The sequence below is a fragment of the Passer montanus genome, unplaced genomic scaffold (genome assembly GCF_014805655.1).
Source record: "Passer montanus isolate IOZ18808 unplaced genomic scaffold, ASM1480565v1 scaffold34, whole genome shotgun sequence".
Taxonomy (NCBI): Eukaryota; Metazoa; Chordata; class Aves; order Passeriformes; family Passeridae; genus Passer; species Passer montanus.
Window position 1 is genome coordinate 4,910,172 of NW_024368152.1, and position 21,231 is coordinate 4,931,402.

Genomic DNA, 21,231 nt, shown 5'->3' on the forward strand with positions numbered 1-21,231 from the left:
GGCCTTGTCTTGAAGAACCTACCTTTTTGTCAATTACACAAATTCATTTTAGCAAAGCAGTGCTTGCTGTACTTTCTAAAAGAATCTTATTAGTACTGGCTTAGCATTAGCTTGGTTACGTTTGGAAAATCAGGATTCAATTCATTTGCTTATTGCAGTAGTATACCCCGGCAAAGACAGGATTCACTAAAAACTACTGTGGAAGACAGCTTAGTGAGAGTGTGCTGATAAAAAATATTATTTAAATAATCTCACTACAAGACACCATCTCTCATCATGGATGCTGGCCAAGTGCTTCCAATATTTTGTGAGTTAGTGCAGCCAGAGGCAAAAACAAACCCAACAGTCACCAGGAGGATTTGTGGGGCTTCCCCTGGTAGCTTCCCATCCAAGTACGATGCATGCTTTCTGAGATCTGATACCAAATGTGGCAGGGCTGCTGCTAAGAGGGTCACCATGGGATTATTTTAATGTTCACTGAAATGGAAGCAATTTATTACATACTGCAGTAGCAACGCTTTCGTTCAAATTATAAGAGGTTGCAAGCAGCCTTTTAAATCTGCTCTGCCTTTCCCTCCGGTCCCAGCTTACCTTCCAGCTTCTTGGAAGGATGATGCTCTGCAAAGCAGGCTTTGGAGGTTATACTAAGAACAGAGCATTCAGTAAGTACTCTGTTGACCTCCCAGAGCATGTAGGGCTAGAAATATATATCTGCATGCCTAAATTCAGCTTCCCCAATGGCCTAAGAAAGGGATGCATCTGTGGAATAAGTTTTGCACTTAGTTGAATATTATCATAAAACATTTACATTATTTAATTAGATTATGTAAATGCTTTACTCCAATTTGAAGCTTTGAAAATCATAATGTCATGCTCTAAATTATGCAAATATTGAAAATGCTTTTCACAGCAGCAGAAGCAAAGACACAAGTGAGACAGTCCTGCCACATGCCGTTCTGCTGTTCTCTGCTCAGGGAAGACCACACAGAATGCATTACTATAATCTTGACTTTTTCTATTAGGATTTTCTGCACAGGATGTAGTTATTTCATGCCCTCATTTTATGCTAAGCCCCAAGTCCAAATTTGATTTGGAAAATGTTCTGTGGTTTATATCCACATCCTGACTAAGCAGCAGATTTTTCACAATATCCTTCCCCCTCCACTGACACAACATGCACTTCATGGCAAGGAGATCTCAGCAAGGAGATGCAGTAAGTTATTCATTGAACCATCTTCCTAAAGTGCTGAGTAGTGGAAAAGGGAAGTAGGTAAAACCTTGGCAAATGTTTTTCTCTTAAGTTAACTAACTTCTGCTGCACTCCTGGATAGAATAGTGCTGCCACAGTAAAGCACAAGTCACTAAGAGATCCTGCACCTCAAAGGACATTCTTTAGACAGAACAGGCCTTGATGCACAGAAATAAGTTACAACAGGTAGAGATGGTGCCAAATTATTTGGGGACAACAGGAACAATCATGTGAGTCAAAAGAACCATCATGAATGAATTGCAGGAATTAAACTGTACACCAGAGTTGGGTAGCTGAATTTTAGCAGGACTTTATTATTCAAAAAATTGCTTTGTTACTATTTCCCAACACAAACTGAGTGCACCAGCTTCTTCTTCTTCAATACAGCATTTTAGTGTATCTGAAACACTGAAGTCTGATGTTGACAGACTTCGACTGCCAAAATGGACCCTTAAATGGGGTCTCTACGGTCAACAAATCTTTCTAAACCATCAGAATACCTCACCTTCAACTCCTACTAGTTCCCCGGTATTTGGACATCCCCCTCACCAAACTGATGATCATGTCCAGAATTTAAAAAAAAAAAAATTATGCTTAGAATTTAAACATTTTGGGATTTTTTATAAGGCAAGGGAACTTTGAGAAAAACATGTCAGAGAGAGATTTCTTCCTGGGGAAGTCTGGCTTCTCCTCAGCACACTGTTAAAGGACCTACCCTACAGCTCTTCAGCCATGGGTGAGCAGAGTAGTTGATGTGCAGGCCAGGTTAGGTCATGTGGCCTTTGATATATCCATGCCAACACAAACCATCTGGGGTAACACCTATGTCTAGCAGCAGCCTACATTCCTGGCTAACCATAGAATAAAGCTGTCAATTTTTATCTTACACAGATTATTACTCTTAGGAAAGCTGCTCCCTCAGCAATCTCTGTCACCTCTGGTGTGCTGCCTGGCTATGGTTATGACTTCTGAGAAAGCTGATGGTTTGTTAGAAAAGGCAGTGTGAAAGTCTGTGGGGAAAAGCCACACAAAATAAACATAAAACTGCAGACAAAAGTAATCCTATTTGTGGTGGGAAACATTAGCAGCTGAAGGGTTCAATAGGGAAAAGACACCAAAATGCACAGGTCTAAAATCTTGTCCATGACAACAATACATGTCTGCAACACACTTCACCCGTTCCCTTGCTCTGCTTGCTAGGCTTGCTCATTCTCTGCTAACCTCAGCCAGTCATCATAACACTGCTCACAGCACCCTTTATAGCCAATACTCTTCCTAGGACAATCCACCTAAAATGCCATTTTTTTCACCTTTGTGGGAAAGCAACAACAGACTAAACTTGTAGGGACAAATTTATTTTTAAGTTTCATAGAGCACTTTTCAGGGATGAATGAGTGCTCTCTTTGCTGCAAGGATAAAATTGATGCTCATCACTACTCCAGAAAAAGTGAAAACAACCATAAAAAGGCAAGTCATTTTTTAAAAACAAGTGGTAAGAACAACACCCTCTCAACTGAATAGTAAAGTGGTTTTCAAACACTTAGTAGTAAAACTCTCAGTATCCTTTGCCAGCAGAAATTATCCCACAGTAAATAAATAAACCAGATCTGACTCAGTCTCTGTCATGGGCAATACCAGAAGAGCTCTAGATACTTACTCTTTAGTTCTGACAGGTCTTAAGTCAGGTCATAAGGCTGTCTTACAGGCCTGGCAGCAGAATTAAGTTGCTCTTATTCCAGGTCCAACAATGCCTTTCCTGTGATAGGAATCCTTGAAATGAAACTCCCTATCCAGAACTGCACCCTCCTGTGGTTATCAGACAAAATAAATTGAGCACAGCTGACTGAAATTATTCTGATTCAATTATTTCAACTAACCATATTTATCAGCCTCCTAAACTCATAAATCATAGCAATCTCTGTTGGGAAATTCAAAATTGATGCGGCGCTGCCTGACTCAGAGAAGGCGGTAGGCATCTGACAGCCTTGAGGAGCAGCCTTGTGTGAGTTGATTGAAATTTCCAGCAGTATTAATCTTAATAACCTCAGGTAGCTTCCTCCCCACAGCCTATGTCTTTCTGCACAAGCAGCGAGGGAGGGAGCACTGCAGCAATTACTCCCTAGTTCTCTCCAGCTGACTCTGTTTCCTGATGAATATGAACATGTCAGTTATGCTCAGCCTTCATCCCCTCTCAGCCCTCAGCAATGACCAGTTCAAAACCTGCAGAATTTTTAAGACACAGAAATAGAAACCAGACTACCTCTCAATAAAGCAGCAAGAAGACTCAAAACTAAAAGCTTTTTTCTCTGCTTTAGAAGAAGTGCCTGTGAACTGCAATAGAAAAAACATAGAGCATGTCTCTTATTCACAAAATAGATTGAAGCTATTCAAATTGTATTAATGCTGAAAATAGATTATTAAAACACAGATCAGAAATATGCATCCATCTAGGAAACTGAGCTCAAGTAACCATCCCTCACAAGTGACAGGATGGTCAGAAGTTGTTGAAGTTCACTGGTGTTTGTTTTGTGATGGATTAAACAGCTTCCATTGTGATGAACCTTTAATTTGTGCCTTCCCCAACACACTTTCCAATATTAATACGCATGAGATTTCTTCCACTTCACCCAGACTGACTTCTAGGAAAGAAAAAAAAAGGCAACATGGAAGCACCTATGGCTCCATCCACCTATCAGGTGCTATTGGCAGACATGTATCCACCCAAGCTTATCTCTTTCATACTTGAAAATAAATGTTATGCAGTTACTCTCATGACGATAAAGATTGTTAAGAAGATGCTTTCCTGGTTGTGCATATCGTTATCCTGAGTTGCATAATCCTTTGTTTGAAGCAGCTTTAGATAGGTAACCTCTCAAAACATTATATGTGTGTATTGAGACATGGCAGGAAATCCTCAAGTGTTTCACCCCACAAACTGCATGCTGGAAAACAGATCATTCCTATTCACAACCTTGGCAAAGTCAAGTTCCAGGCATTCTCCCCACCCACTACTTTCCAGGCAGAGTCAAAACTTGTTCATTACTTGCCTTAGCAGAAACTCTTTCAAATGATGAAAAACTAATACTTACAGGTTTTTTTCCCTTCCATTGTGGTTGAAGACAAGTTCAATTTATCATTATATACTATGTTCCACCCATCCTCCTTGGAAAACAGAGTGGTGTAAGGGAAATCATACAAGTTGTTGGGTTAGAATTCCAGCTCTTCTCTGTAACAAAATGCATAATCCCCACTTTGTTGTGTGAATGTGATCTCTTACGTTCTGATATTTGCCAGTATTTTGAAAATATTTATAAGAAAGTATTTGAAAGTATTTATAAGAAAAACCTTTCAGTTAAAAACAAACAAATAAAATATTCATAATTTGGCTAAAATTTCCTCATTTTGAAACACATTTCCTTATCCAACTCTGTTCACTGCTGTTCCATAAAGCTCAAATATCAATACCATTTCTGCTATTTGCCAGTCTTTCTTGTCTTCTCAGGCCTCTACAAATGTTTAGAAGCTGGCAGTGGCTCAGTGAGTTTGTCTGCCAAGTCTGTTGCCACCCCAGGATTCAGCTCATCTAGACTTGCCGATCAGTATGTGCTATCTTTGGGTTTTCCACATTCTCCTCAATTAATTCTGTTTAGGAGCTTTTCCACAGTCCCTCCTGCCAAAATCCTGAACTCGGCACGGCATCAGAATAAATGGACAATTTGCTGAGAAGGTACATTAGAGGGTCTTCCCTGCTCAGCCCAGCTGCCTGGCAGCTGTGCTTTAGCTCCAGGGCAATGGCAACCAGGCATCTTCACACTGGGTGCTTGACTCCTGGATTTAGTAAGATTCATTCATATCCTTCTCCCCAAAGCTATCTTCTGCGCAGGAGCACTAAGACTCCCTTATGAAGTTGGAGCAGCCATAGCACCGAAAGCATCAAAGAAGTTTTCTCAAGAGCAGCTCAGAATTCCTTTGCTGTTAGTACGGAAGGAAGAGTGGGCCTCAGATACTTTATTAATCAAATCTCATTCATATCCTTCTCCCCAAAGCTACCTTCTGCGCTGGAGCACTAAGACTGCCTTATGAAGTTGGAGCAGCCATAGCATCGAAAATATCAAACAAGTTCTCAAGACTAGCCCAGAATTCCTTTGCTGTTAGTACGAAGAGTGGGCCTCAGATACTTTATTAATCACATCTAATATCTTGAGCTGTTCTGACCATGACACTGTCTTAGGGGAATATAGTATCTGTCATAAACAAGAATTTCGGCAGATTTAACTAGTGACTCTAGACTCAACATTAACAGCCAACTTGAAATTTTTTTCCTGCCTCTCATGTTACTGGTTGCTTGGGTTAATTACCCCTTCTGGTAACTTCACACCAAAAGGGAAAGAATAATAAAGAGCTAAAGATCCTAAAGCCCTAGAATGTACATGCTTGAACTAATAACTTATGGTTATTAGTTATATATTTATTATATATAAGTAACCTACATGTTATATATCTTAGTTATATATTGGTTATATGTAAGTAACCTACATGAAGTATCTTCAATATCAGAACTAAGATGCTGCAACATAAATGGCAATTCTCTAACACTTAAATTGGTTAACATAGGAAGATCAACATGGCAGAAATTTAAGGACTTTTAATATCATGGCCAAAACAAGCAGATATTCTCATTGGGGTTTTTTTAATCGTTACCCCTGTATTCTTTTCTTTACTTACTGCTAATTTCTTTCCTATTTCTGTTTTCCTATTTCTCTTTTCCAAGTGATCCAAATTTCCCTGATCTTGTCCTTTTCAATTCACTTTTCATCCTGTATTCGTCAGTCTTGCTTTTCACTTTTTTGTCTCCTGTGTCTTACTCCAGATCTGTTCATGTAGTTTTCTTCCACTTTGCAAGATTCTCACTGACCAAAGTGGTAGGTGGAATAAGCAGAAGGAATATGCAAATTGTTCAGGGATGTACCCATGGCTTCATACTTTGGAGCTCACTTTAAGGGAAGGCCAGGCTTTATGAAAAACTCATTTGCAGTTTTCTCTCAGACACTTCACATGCTATTCCAGAAATCATAGGCCTTCTGCAGCTTCAGAACAGCACTCATATCTCAAGCAGCACAAGCCAATTATAAACACTTTCTTCATATCCTCTAGAAAAAGAAAAAACACCCTGGACATTCTCTGTGAAGCCAAATGGAAGCTCTACAGCACTACAAACTCGTATCCAAATGCTGATCTTAATGATGACTACCTACTTTTCACTGCTCCAGTTAAATCAAAGGCATATAAGACACCATGTGGTGTCTTACCACGTCAGACTAGTCAGACAACACTGTTGAAGTCCATCTTACATCAGCTGCATAATTTCAGTCTCAAATACTGCCAGAGGTACCAAACTGAAAGATTAAGAAATTCCAAATGCAGAGGCCAATCCAGAATTAATGCTTTCTGTTCCCTGTTGGAAAACTCTATCTTCTGGAAGCTTAATTCTTTACAAAGCACTGTTTCAAACTAATTTAAGTGTTGCACATAATCCAGATCATATGGCTTCCTCTTTTCACTCAACTTCAAGGTACAAGGTAAGAACTATGGACCTAGAGCTAACACCCAGATTACCTAAGCTATCCAATATATGTTCTTCATTAATTCCAACTCCATTGGCTTCAGGATAGATCAAGCTAATTTTAGCATTAACACCACAGGAAAAGTCCAGGTCAGTACTGAGTACTGTGGTTTGGTGGTGGGTTGGGTTTGTTTTTTTTTTCTTAATATTAAGTTAGCACCATTTTAGTTCAAGTTAAACAGATTGTTATTTCAAGCTTCTCATTCAATGGCCAAAATTTGTATTGATTTTGATCAGTTTCACTTAAATCATTTTCAAAACTTTCATAAAATATTATAAATTCATTTCTTCTTCAATAATTCACTTTCTGTGGAGTAAAAATCCCACATATCAAGCAGCTTTGTAATTCCATACCAGAGACCTATTAATATATAATTATGAAAAGAAAAAGATTTTCAGCACCATACCTAAAAAGAAACAAATTTTTAGACAGCAAGACTGACATTTTTAAGGAATACTATAACTCACTTTTTCAAAATCAAGACCTACTGAAGTTTCTTACCTGGACACAATCTGCAAAGAAAGAAAATCATTTAAGAGGTGTTTGAAAACAGAATAATTTTGTGCTTACCAAATGGTGCTATATGACTGTATAAACAGAATTCTCTGAGACACTGAAAGGAACCCAAAGCTGTGCGAGAAGTCAGACCATGACCTGAACTTCCAAAGCAGTGATGGGCTTCTTGCTGTACAGCAACCTGCTTGCCTTCGCCGTTATTGCCACGGAGTATTTTGCAACAATATTGTTTCCAAAACACAATACTATAATTCTGTAAGAAATTCACCTGAGACATGAGAGTTTTCTCAAATCCTCTATAACAGAACTCACAACGAAAATAAATATACAGAAAGAAACGTGCAAAGAAACACACAGGAGCAATGTGCCTTAGCTCTAGACATAAAACTTTAGAGACTAAGTTATTTAATTTCCATTTTCTACCTTTTCTGGTGAATAGCACATACCCAGGAAGTTAATTAAAGACTGGACAACCACATTGGATTCTCTGCCAGTACTCTGTAGCGTGCATCAACTGGTGGTTCAAAAGGATTTTTCTAAGCCAGGGATGCTGATAATATACTTCGCAACATTTATGTTGCCATCTTGTTGCAAAGGTTTCATACCTTCTTGGTGATTTTTCAGGGGCAGCTCCTCACAGCATTGACTCCTTCTTCTCAGCACAGCCAACAAACTCCATCTTACATCTCAACCAGCCAACCTGCTCTTTTACAATACCCCTCCTAATTTGATCCAGCTGTGGCCTATTAAGGGCAGGCTTGTTCTTAATGCTTGATAATTGGCACAGCTGTAACTCCTTAGGGGCCAGATTACCTTCACCACTATCTCTATTCTCCTACATTCTATCTATCCACACCTTTATTGGCTTCACCTTTCAAGTACTGTTTCAGTTACTTCCAAGTCATATAAACTTTAATGAGATTTTTTTCTTTGTGCAGTTTTTTTGCTGTTTTGTTGGTTTTTTTTTCTGGGAGAAAGGGTTGTTTAAGGCAAGTGCCACAGCTCACCTTCATGCCTGTGAAGACCACTTTATTTCGTATGCTTTGAGCCACCATATGCAGATTACATTCAATAACCTCTAGTTCTGGTATCAGGAGAGACAGTGAACAATCACTCCCTATTCATCCTCTCCCTCTGCCACTTTTGATTTTATGGACTTTTATCATTCTGTCTCAACCATCTGCCTTTCAGTCTATTTAGTTATCCTCATACAGGGGTTACCTTCTATTCCTCATTCCTCTCACACCATCTAAAAATTTTCAATTTTACTACATTAGGCTGAAGATGGACAAAAACAACAGCTACACACAGTATTACAAATGCACATACACCAGAGATTTATGAACATATATTATTTGGGGGGATTAACAAATGCTTTGTTTTCTTTGCTTGCTTCCTAGTAATTCCCAACATTTTAATTAAAATTTTGAACTCTATTAAGCTGATGTATTTAAAGATCTATAAAACCCCCAAGATCTTACTGCCAAGTAATAGCCCTATTGGTGGTCCACAGTATATAAAATAACTGTTTTCTCCCATATTAGTTACTTAACATTTCCTGCACTGAATTTCATCTACCATTTTTTCTTCCATGAGATAATGCCATTTCATAATTCTTTGGCCATCTTTACCTCTTTGAGCAGTCAAACTTTGCCATATTTTTCTGCAGCCCTTTTTCCAAAAGGTCATGGGTATACTGTGAAACACATGCCTAGGCACAGATCCTTGTGGACTTCCCTCGTAATTTATTTTTTGCCACAAAATGTGATGATTTATTCCTGCTTCCTATTTCCTTTTAATCAGTTATTTAACCATCTTAAAACCCTTCCTTTCATCCTACAGCAGCTTGCTTGCTCCAACAGCCTGGGATGAAACCTTGTCAAAAGCCCTCCCTTTCAGAAAGTAATTTCCATATTGCTGCCAGTGCTGTACACATAGCCCAGATCCTGCTTTACAGACAGCCAAAAATGATTAAAAATTGACCCTTCCTGCTCTCCTGATTCTACTGTAATGCATTTTCATTGACAATGGACCTGCTAGTCCACCCTTCCTTTCCAGTGTTCACCCACTCTCTTCTTCCCTATTGAATGATACACACGTTTAAAAAGACAAACAAAAGATTTCTTGACTCAGAGTTTCCAGTTCATATAAGCTCACAATATTAAAGGAAATACAGCCACATGAAAAATAGCCTGAAATCTATCCTGCATTTATTACATGTTAAAAATCAAGCCAAATCCCACACAATGTTAGGCAATTTCCTTCACACTGCCAGCCATATACACTGCCCGACAAAGTTCCATTAGACCTTTATTGCTAATGTAAAGAAAGTTTTAAGGAGTCCTGCTGCATACCAAAGATATATACTGCAGAGGTTTTTTCTTTTTTTTTTTTCCAGAGGTGTGGGTGGGGAGGGTGGCACACAGGCAGGACAGACACGATAACCAACAAGATTTTGTGTCTGATGAAAAACTCCACATAAAAAGCAGTAGCCCAGCCAAGGATTTTGACGTTCAGACAACTGAAGTACTACTGATTTGGAAATGTAGTTCTTCTTACAGTATACAGGTGAATAGCTCATGCCTAATTACAGATTGAAATAATTTGAAATAGAAGAAGTTTAAAATATAAACACAGAAAATCAGATAATCAGAATTTCCAATGAAGCATTCATTCTGGAGCAGATAGCTAACATCATTAACACAAATGCAAACAATAGTACAGATGATTTAATTGGATTACTTCACTTTTTTGATTTTTTCCAAATAAGCTCCTTACAAAAGCCAGAAATGGAATTCAACTGTCATCTTTTCTGGATGTTTTGGCCTATAGCAGTCAGTCATGCTCTCCAAACGTGATCTCACTGAAGCAGCTGTATGGATACAACAAACCACATTTGGATGTTTTGATCCAAGAGTGGGTAGGAACAAGCAGAGGTGAGCAGCATGCTGTCCCTCACCACTAATACCAACAGTTGATAGCAAAAGGAGGGATCCCTGGAAGAGGTTGGTATTGATCTTTCCATCCCATGTTCATTGCCATTTTTTCAGAGTAATCTTACACAATGCTACCACAACCAACAACATCACATGTACCCAAGTTCTGAAGCTAAAGGGAAATAACAGTGTTGAAAAGGCAGTAGAGAATAATTAATATTACAGTTAGCCTGGGTACACAAAGAGCAAGCAGCGAATCTTCATCTTAGTGCAAGCTCTGCCAGGGGAAGACAGGATGTCAATATGTACAGGAATGTTTCACCATGCCTTCCACCTAGGTTTGAAATTTCCTGTATTTTCCTATAGCACAGCATCTGCCTGTTCTCAGCATTTGTAACAACATAGCAACCAATGTCTAGGTCATCTATTGCAAAAAGTAGGATATAGCAAAGGATATTTTCTGTTTAGTTGCAAGCCTTTTACATCATGCCAGCATACTGCAGATTGGCACGGATTTAGAAGGGTAAGAAAGTCTAAGCAGACAAATATCAAAGAGGTTTTTCAGGTCAACAGTAGCACAGCTCCAGAGTCCCTCACAGCACAGCTTAACCTATAAATATGGGATAACATATTATGTGAGTATATCAGAGATTTTGGTAAAGACTAATATTGTTTCCAGTAACAATACATAGCTGAGAACTGCATTTAGTTCACAATTTGCAGGATGTTACTTTGTTGCTACTACCGTAAGGCTCAAATGAAAAATACATTTTGAAGGTTTCACTTTCACAAAAAACATTGCTTCTGAAGACATGCAAAAATGAGAGAAAAAGTTTTAAAATATTAGACGGTATTAAGAAAGCCTTTTAAGACCACTCCCAACTGTATTTGTGGCCTGAACAGTTAGCGGAACATGGCCCTAGCTAAAGGCAGAAGGCTGCTTATACAAGAAATGTACGGTATTATTCTTGAAAACAAGTAGAACACTTCTGCTGCATGAACCCTACATTGTCCCAGTTTTGTATCAGCATAATTACATTTCTGTAGTTCCTTATGTTTTCATAAAGCTGATGTAATAAAGCGATAGTATGGAATGTACCCATCATCACCATAAACTTTAGAGTTCACAAAGTGATTAGCCCCTCAACCATCTAGGTAGCACAGCCTTCAGAAAACGGATCATAGTTTTTCAAGGCAAATACAAAAGACAAAATTACAAGTCTACATCAGTATAGATATTCCTAACAAAATTGTAATTTTTTTTCTTAAAAAAAACAGATCCTGAAAAAAACCTTTAACAATACCTACCAGTTGTGTACATCAAGTTAATAACTCCAGAATAACTCAAACAAATTATAACAGTATATGATATTTAAGGGCTCTCGGAACCCTGTTAATAACCAGTCTCCCATCATAACTTAAAGATGCAAACAGCCATGGGTCTGCTGAGGACCATTCAACTGCATATACGCTATCTTCATGTTCTTCATAGGTAGCTATTACACTGTCCTGAAGAGGCTCTTTAATCCTAAAATTGAAAACAAACACCAAAAAAATAGTAAGGATTTGTGAACACACTTGATTTTAAAGGTCATATTAAGTGTCACTAACATCTAGACACAAAATCCCATTTAAAGTAAAAGAATGCAGTAGTAGGTTCTAAGGGAATATTTTCTACCTTACGTTTGCCTGTACTTATGTTTTACATGACAGCCAAGTCAAGTCAGTGCAAAAGACCCCATTTACAAGGACACAGTAACTCTTTGTTTAAATTTCTCTAAATTTCAGTGCATTTCCTGTCTCTCAGAACCTACTCTAAACATCTCTCTCTCACTCTCTAAAGCAAGTTAAACTACGTGGCATTATCTAAATGCACAACTTTTTACAAACATCTTTTCTCTCATCATGTTACATCCCATCCTCTCCTCCTTCATTGTTAAATTAATTCTCAAAATAAATTAGAGTCTTAGAGATAAGTAGATGGGTAAGAAGTTGCAGTCCCTAACATCAGTCTCTCCTGTGCTGCCATCCTGGACCCATGCTCTCCAGAATTATGAAACGGGGATGGAGCCACCACTCTGATTTTTATCTCCTATTGCTAAAGTTATATCAGCACCAGATCCTCATCTTCTATTGTATACCCCACCTCTCACTGCAACAGCCAAGCTCCCGGTCACCTACATCATAGGAGAAACACAAATTCCCTTCTGCATTGTAAATATTCAAGCTATTTAGGAAACTCTCAGAAATCCAAACCACTCAAGAGTCATTGATTGTACTCTGCAAACTGAGTACAGCCCTTCTTGCCTCCATACCCAAAGACAGTCTTTCCTCTCAAAGCACCACTACAGCACATTATTCTGTAGCTACAGGGTAGAGGAGTTTTCAGAGAATGACCTTAGAGCTCCTTTCAGCCACAGAGAATTGTCTCTGTCTGACAAGAATCAGTCAGCCCTTCAGAGGCATCCCTCTGCCTCCTAGAAACAGCCTTGTAGTACAGCTGCAACCCTCCTCACAGAAAGCAAAGCCAAAGAGCCTTGTGAATGTCACTCAATCATTTAACCAGATGCTGCTTCTACAGAAATTAAGTGCTGTTATTGGCTGCCTGTGCCCTTTCCTGCTGCTCTCTGAAAGCACGCAGCTCTGCAGTCACAAAGCCTGGATGGAAGCACAGTAGGATCTTTTGCAGCTTATCGCTGCCCCACCTAGCCAGCTGAGACTCTAACACTGCAATTAAAATTCAATTGAGTTTAATGAAGAAACCAAAAGCAGACTCATACTGTAGAAAAGCTTCAGATACTTATTTTCATATATTTTTATCGTTTACTTGTGCTACATTAAAGGTCAACTAACCAAAAAAGGTCACAGCACAACCAACACGCACTCCCCGGTTAATTGCAAAGAACAAGCTTGTTTTGCAGTTCTCCTGAATATGAACTTTGATACAAACCCACTAACAGCAGAGAGCTAATGAACACACACAGATACTCCTGCAACGTGTTTTTCTAACTTCCTGCTAACTGACACGCCTGGTTAAGTGAAAGTTGGTCATGTCCCCAGACAGCAATGTGCTTCATGCAGTGCTCACCCACTTACCCACAACTCCATTATTCTGAAGGTTTCAGATGTCTCTCTGGATAAGCAGGGGAGTAATGCACACTGCACACAGCTGTCAGGGGACACGACCGACTTTCAGCTAACCAGGAATCTCAGTTAACCCAAGGATGGATAAACAAGGACAAATAAGCTTCTAGAATACACTAGTTTCTGTATGCTCACCATTGTTTCAGTGTTTCATTTAAATAACACAGCTCATCTAATTTAATTTACAGGAGTCATAAGGGGAATGAGTGTTCAGGAAACAAGCCTGTAGATGAATTTCTGTTTGGCATTTCCATTTATAACTACAGTTTTCAACTGGATTTTATTATTGTCTATACAGTGAATTTCCTCTTAGGTATAAAAGTAAATTTTGTGCCTTCCCAGAAAAAGAAAGCATACTATTCCAACAGGGTTCTTCAGGCCAATCGTGCAGCCTTAAAACAGTTACTGAGAATCAGAAAATCCTCGTGGAAGAGATCACTTGGTGTAAAAGAGCTAGGTACTATACAAGACAATCAGGATGGAAAAAAATCACCTCAAAATGATATGTGTCTCAGGAACAACACAGAAGATCCAAAAAAACCTGTCCATGAGCATCCTTTACAAACACAATGAATGAAAATAGATTAGCCTTTAAATTATGCAATGGGTGATGAGTCCAGAAGGATTCTGCTAGTGGAATAAAAAGCAGAATTCATTTTATGTATGTGAAAGACTGTTCTAAAACATTTTAAAAAAATGTTTTAGAACATCCAAAAAACAACATAAGGAGCTGACTTGTTTGTGATTAGTTTTTTTCCTCACAACAGGAATCTCTTAGAGGCAGACTACCTTACCTGATGCTAAGAGATTTCTGTGAAAACACCTCAGATTTCTCTGCATTTTGGCTATGTTTGCTTTTTTTTGTAATCCAAGAATAGGCTGAGGACAATATTTTTGAATCTATATCAATCTAGGGTACTTAGAATTGTTCTGTTCCTGAGTCAAACAACAATTTATGCAGCCCAAATAAAATCTTGCACATCTTTTACACATATTTATTTATTAAAGAATCATCTCAGATTACCAAGAAGAATAGCTGTACAGAACTGGGTATGAAATAAACTTTCTTCTACACTACTTTAATATAAGTAGAATTCACATGGTTGCCAGAGCAGAGCTACTTGTTTTTATTTAAAAACTGCAGGTTATGGGTATAAAACCAGCTGTGTGTAGCTATACATATAGCATGCATGTGTGTACACAACAGATATGTACAGCACGGATAGCTATACCATACAGCTAGCCCAGTGTACCACAGATGTAGGTACTTGGCCTACTGATCCCATGATTGAAAGATGGTGCTGTGCAAGGCCAGCAGTTGGACTCAATAAGCCTTGTGGGTTCCTCCCAACTCAGCCCATTCTGTGATTCTGTGACTGTATTTGATAGCATACTTGGTAATCCCTTGCTACGCCTGGCAAGCTTAGTAAGGTATTTTCTTCCTTGCCCCAGATCTTCTTGACCCTTAAAACGCTTCTTTAGTTTCTTACTTTCCTATCTGTTTTGAAGATTTTATTCTGACCAGACTAAAATACCTTTTCTTCTATATATTCTTGCACTGCATCAACCGACAATGCATCACATTCCTTTTGCCACCAAGAAATTGTACTTTGAAATGTACAGTCTCTACCTACATCATGCATAACTTTCAGACCTGTGCCACACAGAGCTGAAAATGGACTGTGTTTTCTCTGTAGTCTTATTCAAACAGCATGACCCCAACCAGCTTCTATGAAAGGAGAGAAGCTTTTATTTTAGTAGATAACTTTGAGGTTAATTGTGTTACAGATTCAAGAAAGAAGCTCGTTCAGCCTTGGATAATTGTTTTCATGTAGAAAGCTGTTATTTCCAATTACTTCTCATAGTAACAACCACTTAAGTTTGCAGTGCTTGCAATTCTATTTTGTCACCACAGTGTTCAATAAAATATGGTTTTCAGTCAGCAAAAATCATTAATTCCTTATCACAGTCAAAATTAAATCCTCTTTAATCTAAAAATCACTATGAAATAGAAATGAATCAATAGAGCAGCAGCATGTGCTGCAGCATCCAAAAATGAATCCTGAAGAGAATAACACTGGATTCTGGGTTAAGCCCATGGATGCACTTTCATTTTGACTTCAAGAGAAAAAAATTGTTTCTGGTAAGATTAGACAACACACTACTTGCCTTTTCACTCACTTTAAAAAGCCTGAATTCAAGTATATTTATTCTTGAACACATTTTTTATAGATAATAATTGGCCATTCATACTATTCCAAACATCATCGGTTTTTTTAATTCAAAAAAGAGCTTTCTGATCTGTTTCCCCAGGAAAACAGAAAAAGCATATTTTTATATAACAGGTTTCATAGATGTCCTAATATGAAAAGTAAATTAAGGAAGGTATACATGCTGATGAGGGTTAAAGAAAGAAATACTACAGAAAAACCAGAAGCTTTTAAAGAAAATAGTCTTTGAACTGGAAAGTGCTGCTGCACTACATTTTGCCCAGCCTCTTATACATCCAACAAAGTAGTCCTGAATCCTGGCATTCCCCAAAACAGAAACTATTTAACCTGTTTTAATTAATTAGGTCTCTTGGTTGATTCCATAGCATAATCCTATGACTTCTAGGTTTCTCCAAGACATTTATATGAAAAGCAAAATGGGATCAAATTTAACACTGCTGACAGAAGCATGAAAATATCCTGAAAGTCTGCCTCAGCATGTTTGGCAAATACTTTTCAAAATATCAACACGGCCAAATCTCTCTCCTGAAGTCACAGATGCAAATACAAAGGTGCAACGTTACATTGCACAGTTCATATGTAATATTGTGAAACCACATTATTTGTTATTCAAAAATTTCTAAACCATATTTCTATCATGAAAAGTAAATACCACCAACTTCTTTGGACAGAATTTTGAAGAAACTCTCTACAGAGAGGGCAGCCACCATTTTCTCTCTGGTCTATTCCAATAGCTGAAGATGTCATTTCTATCATGAAAAGTAGATACCACCAACTTCTTTGGACAGAATTTGGAAGAAAGTCTCTTTCTACAGAGAGGGCAGCCACCATTTTCTCTCTGGTCTATTCCAATAGCTGAAGATGTTTCTACACATAACATCTCATTAAAAACTTCATTATCTCAAGTGAGATACTCTGTACAGGAAGAAGTAATCCTTTACATCTCTCAGCATTAAATACAAAATATTGGGAAGTGTTTGTGTTAGATATTCTGTTTGTATTTAAGGACATTATGGCTAACATCTATGACAAAAAAGATGGAAACATAAGCCTTAAGGAAAAACACTAAAATTGTATTTTCTGGTAGGAATTTCTGGTACAATCTTCATAGGATAACAAAGATTATCACAGGAAAAACACGAAAACTATTTTCTGGTAGGAATTTCTGGTACAATCTTCATAGGATAACAAAGATTATCATTATTTTAGTACATATTGTCAAAAAATGTAACATAAGGAAGGCGGCAGCACAGCGACCTTCATAATCCGTTCTGCCAGTGAAAACAGCAAATGCCTTAAGCCTGTAGACCCCACAGAAAACTAAGGGAACTGGTAGCTTATACTGCAAAATTAAAGTTTTAGGATAACTTCCTTTCCAGGACTGATGTATAAACTCAAAATGTTATTGACCATATAAATATTGTCATTGTTATGGATACAAACATATTGGAGTAACTGAAGAAAAGAAATCCTGATTGGCAAGTAAAAATGTCCACACTGAATTGCAAAACCTAGTAGCTTTCTTTTATTGTTAGAAAGACCAATGTAGAATTAAAATGCTTATCAGAATAATTTAATATAGTAACATATAGGCTCGCTCACCAACATCAGGATTTTAGATGACCAAAGACTAAAGGAAGGATATAAGACACTCACTACCTCCCTTAGGAGGAAGACAGTTGCCAAAGCTCTCCTAGTATCTTACATGGAGCTGACAGTCACCTTCAGGAGATTTAGGACTCAGGCAAGTTCAGTGTTGCAGGGAGACACTTCTTGCAACAACAGAGTGCAAAGCCACTAAAGGAGGTCAAGGAGAAGCCTGACAAGCAATTGCATCCACAGATATGGAATGATCCCATGTTTTATAAGTTTTGCTCAAACTTAGACATTGCAAAATCACTCCTCATGTTTTTATCCAGGCACATTAGCTTTGTTTTGGCGATGAAACATAAATGAACCCAAGTATTCACCCTCATCTGTTCTATTTTCATTTATTTTGTACACTTTTTTCTACCTCTGGATCAAGGTGCTAGAAACTGAACTAGTACAGCACTTCATTCTCAGCTGTGGGTTTTCCCCCCCATATTTGAACTGTGCTTTGAATAATCCAGACTGGGGACTTGACCAGAATATAGCATAGCTATCCTTTGGCCACATGCCTATAGCTCTTCTCTGTAGACAACTCCAGCCTCTTCTTAGACTACCTATTTTCAACAGTGGCTTTGTGCTTCCCATGCAGAGAGCACTGAAGCCTCTCTTAATTCAGTGCAAGGAAACAAACACAGTTGGCATGTTTCTCCTAGACAAATTTCACAAAAAACCATGCAAGCACAGCTGGAATGTTTTAGAACAAACAAAAACACAGTTAGTGAGAGCAGATAAACTCAAGAAAATGGCTGATAGCAAAGGAAAACCATATATGGAAAAATCAGAAGTCCCACAAAGATTATTCAGAAGGCAGCAAATGTCCCTGAACTGCAAACAATCAGAGGCTAGGAACATATCCAGGGGAAGTACATCTCCTTTTCCTACTTCTATTATTTTTCCTCCTGACTACTCTGAGGCACATGATACAGGCTAGGAAGATCTTTGACATGATACAGGGAAGCTCCCTGCTCTTACCTTTTTTGACTGATCAGGGAAACAACAGCAGCAGTTAAACAGTAGGGAAAAGACAGACTTGACAGAGTCTGATCTAAACCAGCACTTAAGAGGAACCAGTAGTCACTTGATTTCAACAAGAGACAGATCTTCATGTAACTGTCCTAGTTATACTGCTTACTCAAGCATATTCTGCTTTCTAAGATGAGAGCAGATAGGCCCAAGATGTACACACAGGCAAACACTGAAGGAAGAAAAAACACTAAGAAGAATTTCTTATGAAGAATGGAATACAGCATCTTTTAGTTTGTCTATTCATTATGCAATGAACTTGAATTCTTTTCTTTTGAAAAATTTTATCTCCAAATAATTATTTTCAGTTGGGAACCTTAAAAATCAGGCAACTACAGCAGTAAATCTGGCAACAATTATTGAGTGGGTAGACTCATGCATAGCTCTACATGGTTGAACAAGGAAGGGTTATACTGACATACTATTTGTTTTTGTCTCCAACCAAGAAATAAAGTAAAAATTAGGAAATTTACTCTAAAAGATATTAAGAATTAACAAGTCTTAAAGATCTCAAGAAGGAGTTTTAACTGTGCAATATTTTCAAAATATGGGAACTTTATTAAGTAGAAAAAAACAGTAAACTTTTGAAAACAAAACTGACACATACTCATCATTTTTATATTTATTCCAAGGAGGACTTTCACAAGTGATTGTGTTCAGGACAAATAAAATGCAAAGAGAGTTTTTTCCTTTCTTTCTACTTGATATTTTAACCTTCTGAGAGAGATATGGTATTCAGCCTGAAGATGACTAGCTAGAGACACTAGTTGTACAAATACATGCTCTTCCTGGTGTACTTCAAGATACACCTGAAAAAGATATCCTCTTTATCAGTATTTGTGTGCTGTTTAATAACAAATCAGATGTCCTCTAAAACAGGATAAATTAACCTTGTAAGACTTCTTGAAAGTCCAGAACATACCCAAGCAAAAAAAACCCCAAAAAATCGAAAAAAACCCAAGCAAATCCCTCCCCCACTAAACCATAGAATGAAAACCTGTATTTTATGAAGGAGACAGTACTTATTGAATGGTGTAACAGACTCTTCACAGAGATCTCTAGGAGGGTATCAGAGCTGAAATATTTGGCACTAGTGGTTGACTAACAAGAAGTATTCCCAACAGCTGTTATGCCCTACTTCATTTGTGCACTCAGAACTAAACAGACATTCATCTGGCAACAGTTCAAGGCTGCAGCAGCTTGCAAACATCCTTCTGACTCAACTCAAAACAAGGGGGCAGAAGAGGGAGCCTAAAACAAGACTTTCAAAGAACGAAGCAAAGGTTACAAAAGCTAATCTGCTTTCCCAGGTTTTATAGAAAGCAGATGAGCAGCTGAAAAGCACACATTTAAAAAGCAAATGCAGAATTAATACTCTTTTAGCCTCTGGGAACAGGCAAGGACTCTACATCATTAGCATACAAGTCATTCATGATGTGGTTTACATCCATTCCATAGCCATGGGAAAAGATGCATTATATTTGTTGTATTGCATTGGATGACCTTGGATTCAAAAACTCCTATTCTAGAACAATGACTTGTGTTTTAATCAGGGAACCTACACAGTCTACAGTCCACAGAAGTTCAGAATTTCAGATAATCTACTACACAATGTCTGTCAGAAGGCTATTTACTTTCACCACGAAAGCTAGTCACAAAATTAGAAAACCTCGGCCCAACCTCAACGTACAGAACTCCCTATATACACATATATAGACTCATAAAGACATGTAAAAAGGAAAAAAAGCATCCTTATATACTGCACAGTGAAAAAGTTAAAAGCACATAAAAATTGAGTATGAAGATTATTATTTTAGCATTTCAGTTAATTTACTAAAACCCCATCCCTACAAAAATCACAAGGGAAATATTTGATTCCATACAAAACAAATGGATGAGTTTATAACATTTGCCAATAGCATGCACTATTCTCTACCAAGAGTGTTGAAACCAAGCTTCTGGTTTGCTTGATCTGGGTCTCTGAGCAGTCAGAGATATTAAGAGCAAAATTTAAAAAATAAAAAAAATATTAATAATGTGTTTATACTTCCTTTCTTCTGCCTGTACAGAAGCTCATCATTGGACTGGTAACATTTCCCAAGGGTCCTAACACATACACAGAAAATACAAAAGCACATTTTCAAATATGCTCTAACTTAACCCAGATTATTCTACATGCTTGACTTGAACCAGAGCTCCCTTAAAGTGAGTCTTTTCACCAACCCAGTGGATTTTAGGACTGATCCTCAGCATCACCATTCCCTTCCTACCAGTGAACGTGGAGTGACCATACCAATCAGATCTAAAGAGTGTATTCCACCCAAGACTGAATAAAGAACAAAGTGGGAATTCTAACTACTTACCTGAAAGGCCTGTATACAAAAATCCTAGTCAGAAAAAAAAATAGCATGTAAACCATTACAATGAAATGACAAATTATAAGCATCTACATAAAAACTCAGGAAACTTCATACTTCTCTTCTTGATGCTGGTCCTCTTGGTCACTGAGTTCATCATCATCTACCATATGGCCAAATGGTTCAGAAGAAATTGATACCATATTAGACAGGATAACTCTGCTATCACTGCTTCCTGTAAGGATCAGCTGATCATGAGAATGATTGTATCTCACATTCCAGACCCTAAAAAAGTTAAAGCAGACAGAATGAGAGACTATTCATGGGAGGTAGTGCACCATTGTTAAACTTTTTTTTTTTTAAGAGCAGCACTAAAAATTCATCTTCTCAATGTTTTAAATATGCATAGAAGTAACATGCCTCATTCCAAAGACTGTTTTTTTGCCATCTTCATTAGAGTTTTAAGCTTCCATGTCATCTGTTGTCTATGAGGCGTCTTTA

General features: G+C 37.9%; 1 protein-coding gene across 2 annotated transcripts in view; it reads right to left on the minus strand.

Moving 5' to 3' along the window:
- Positions 1-9,577: 9,577 nt before the first annotated feature.
- EIPR1 (EARP complex and GARP complex interacting protein 1) overlaps positions 9,578-21,231 on the minus strand; it is a 77,669-nt gene continuing 66,015 nt past the window's right edge. The window contains exons 8-10 of one of the 2 annotated variants that reach the window (XM_039715572.1): positions 20,848-21,015; positions 20,737-20,760; positions 9,578-11,853 (exon numbers count right to left, since the gene is read on the minus strand). In XM_039715572.1, coding sequence (XP_039571506.1) covers positions 11,679-11,853; positions 20,737-20,760; positions 20,848-21,015 — 367 coding nt within the window. In that variant the 3' untranslated portion in view covers positions 9,578-11,678. The remainder of the gene's footprint in view (positions 11,854-20,736; positions 20,761-20,847; positions 21,016-21,231) is intronic. The other variant, XM_039715573.1, reaches the window with a different exon arrangement.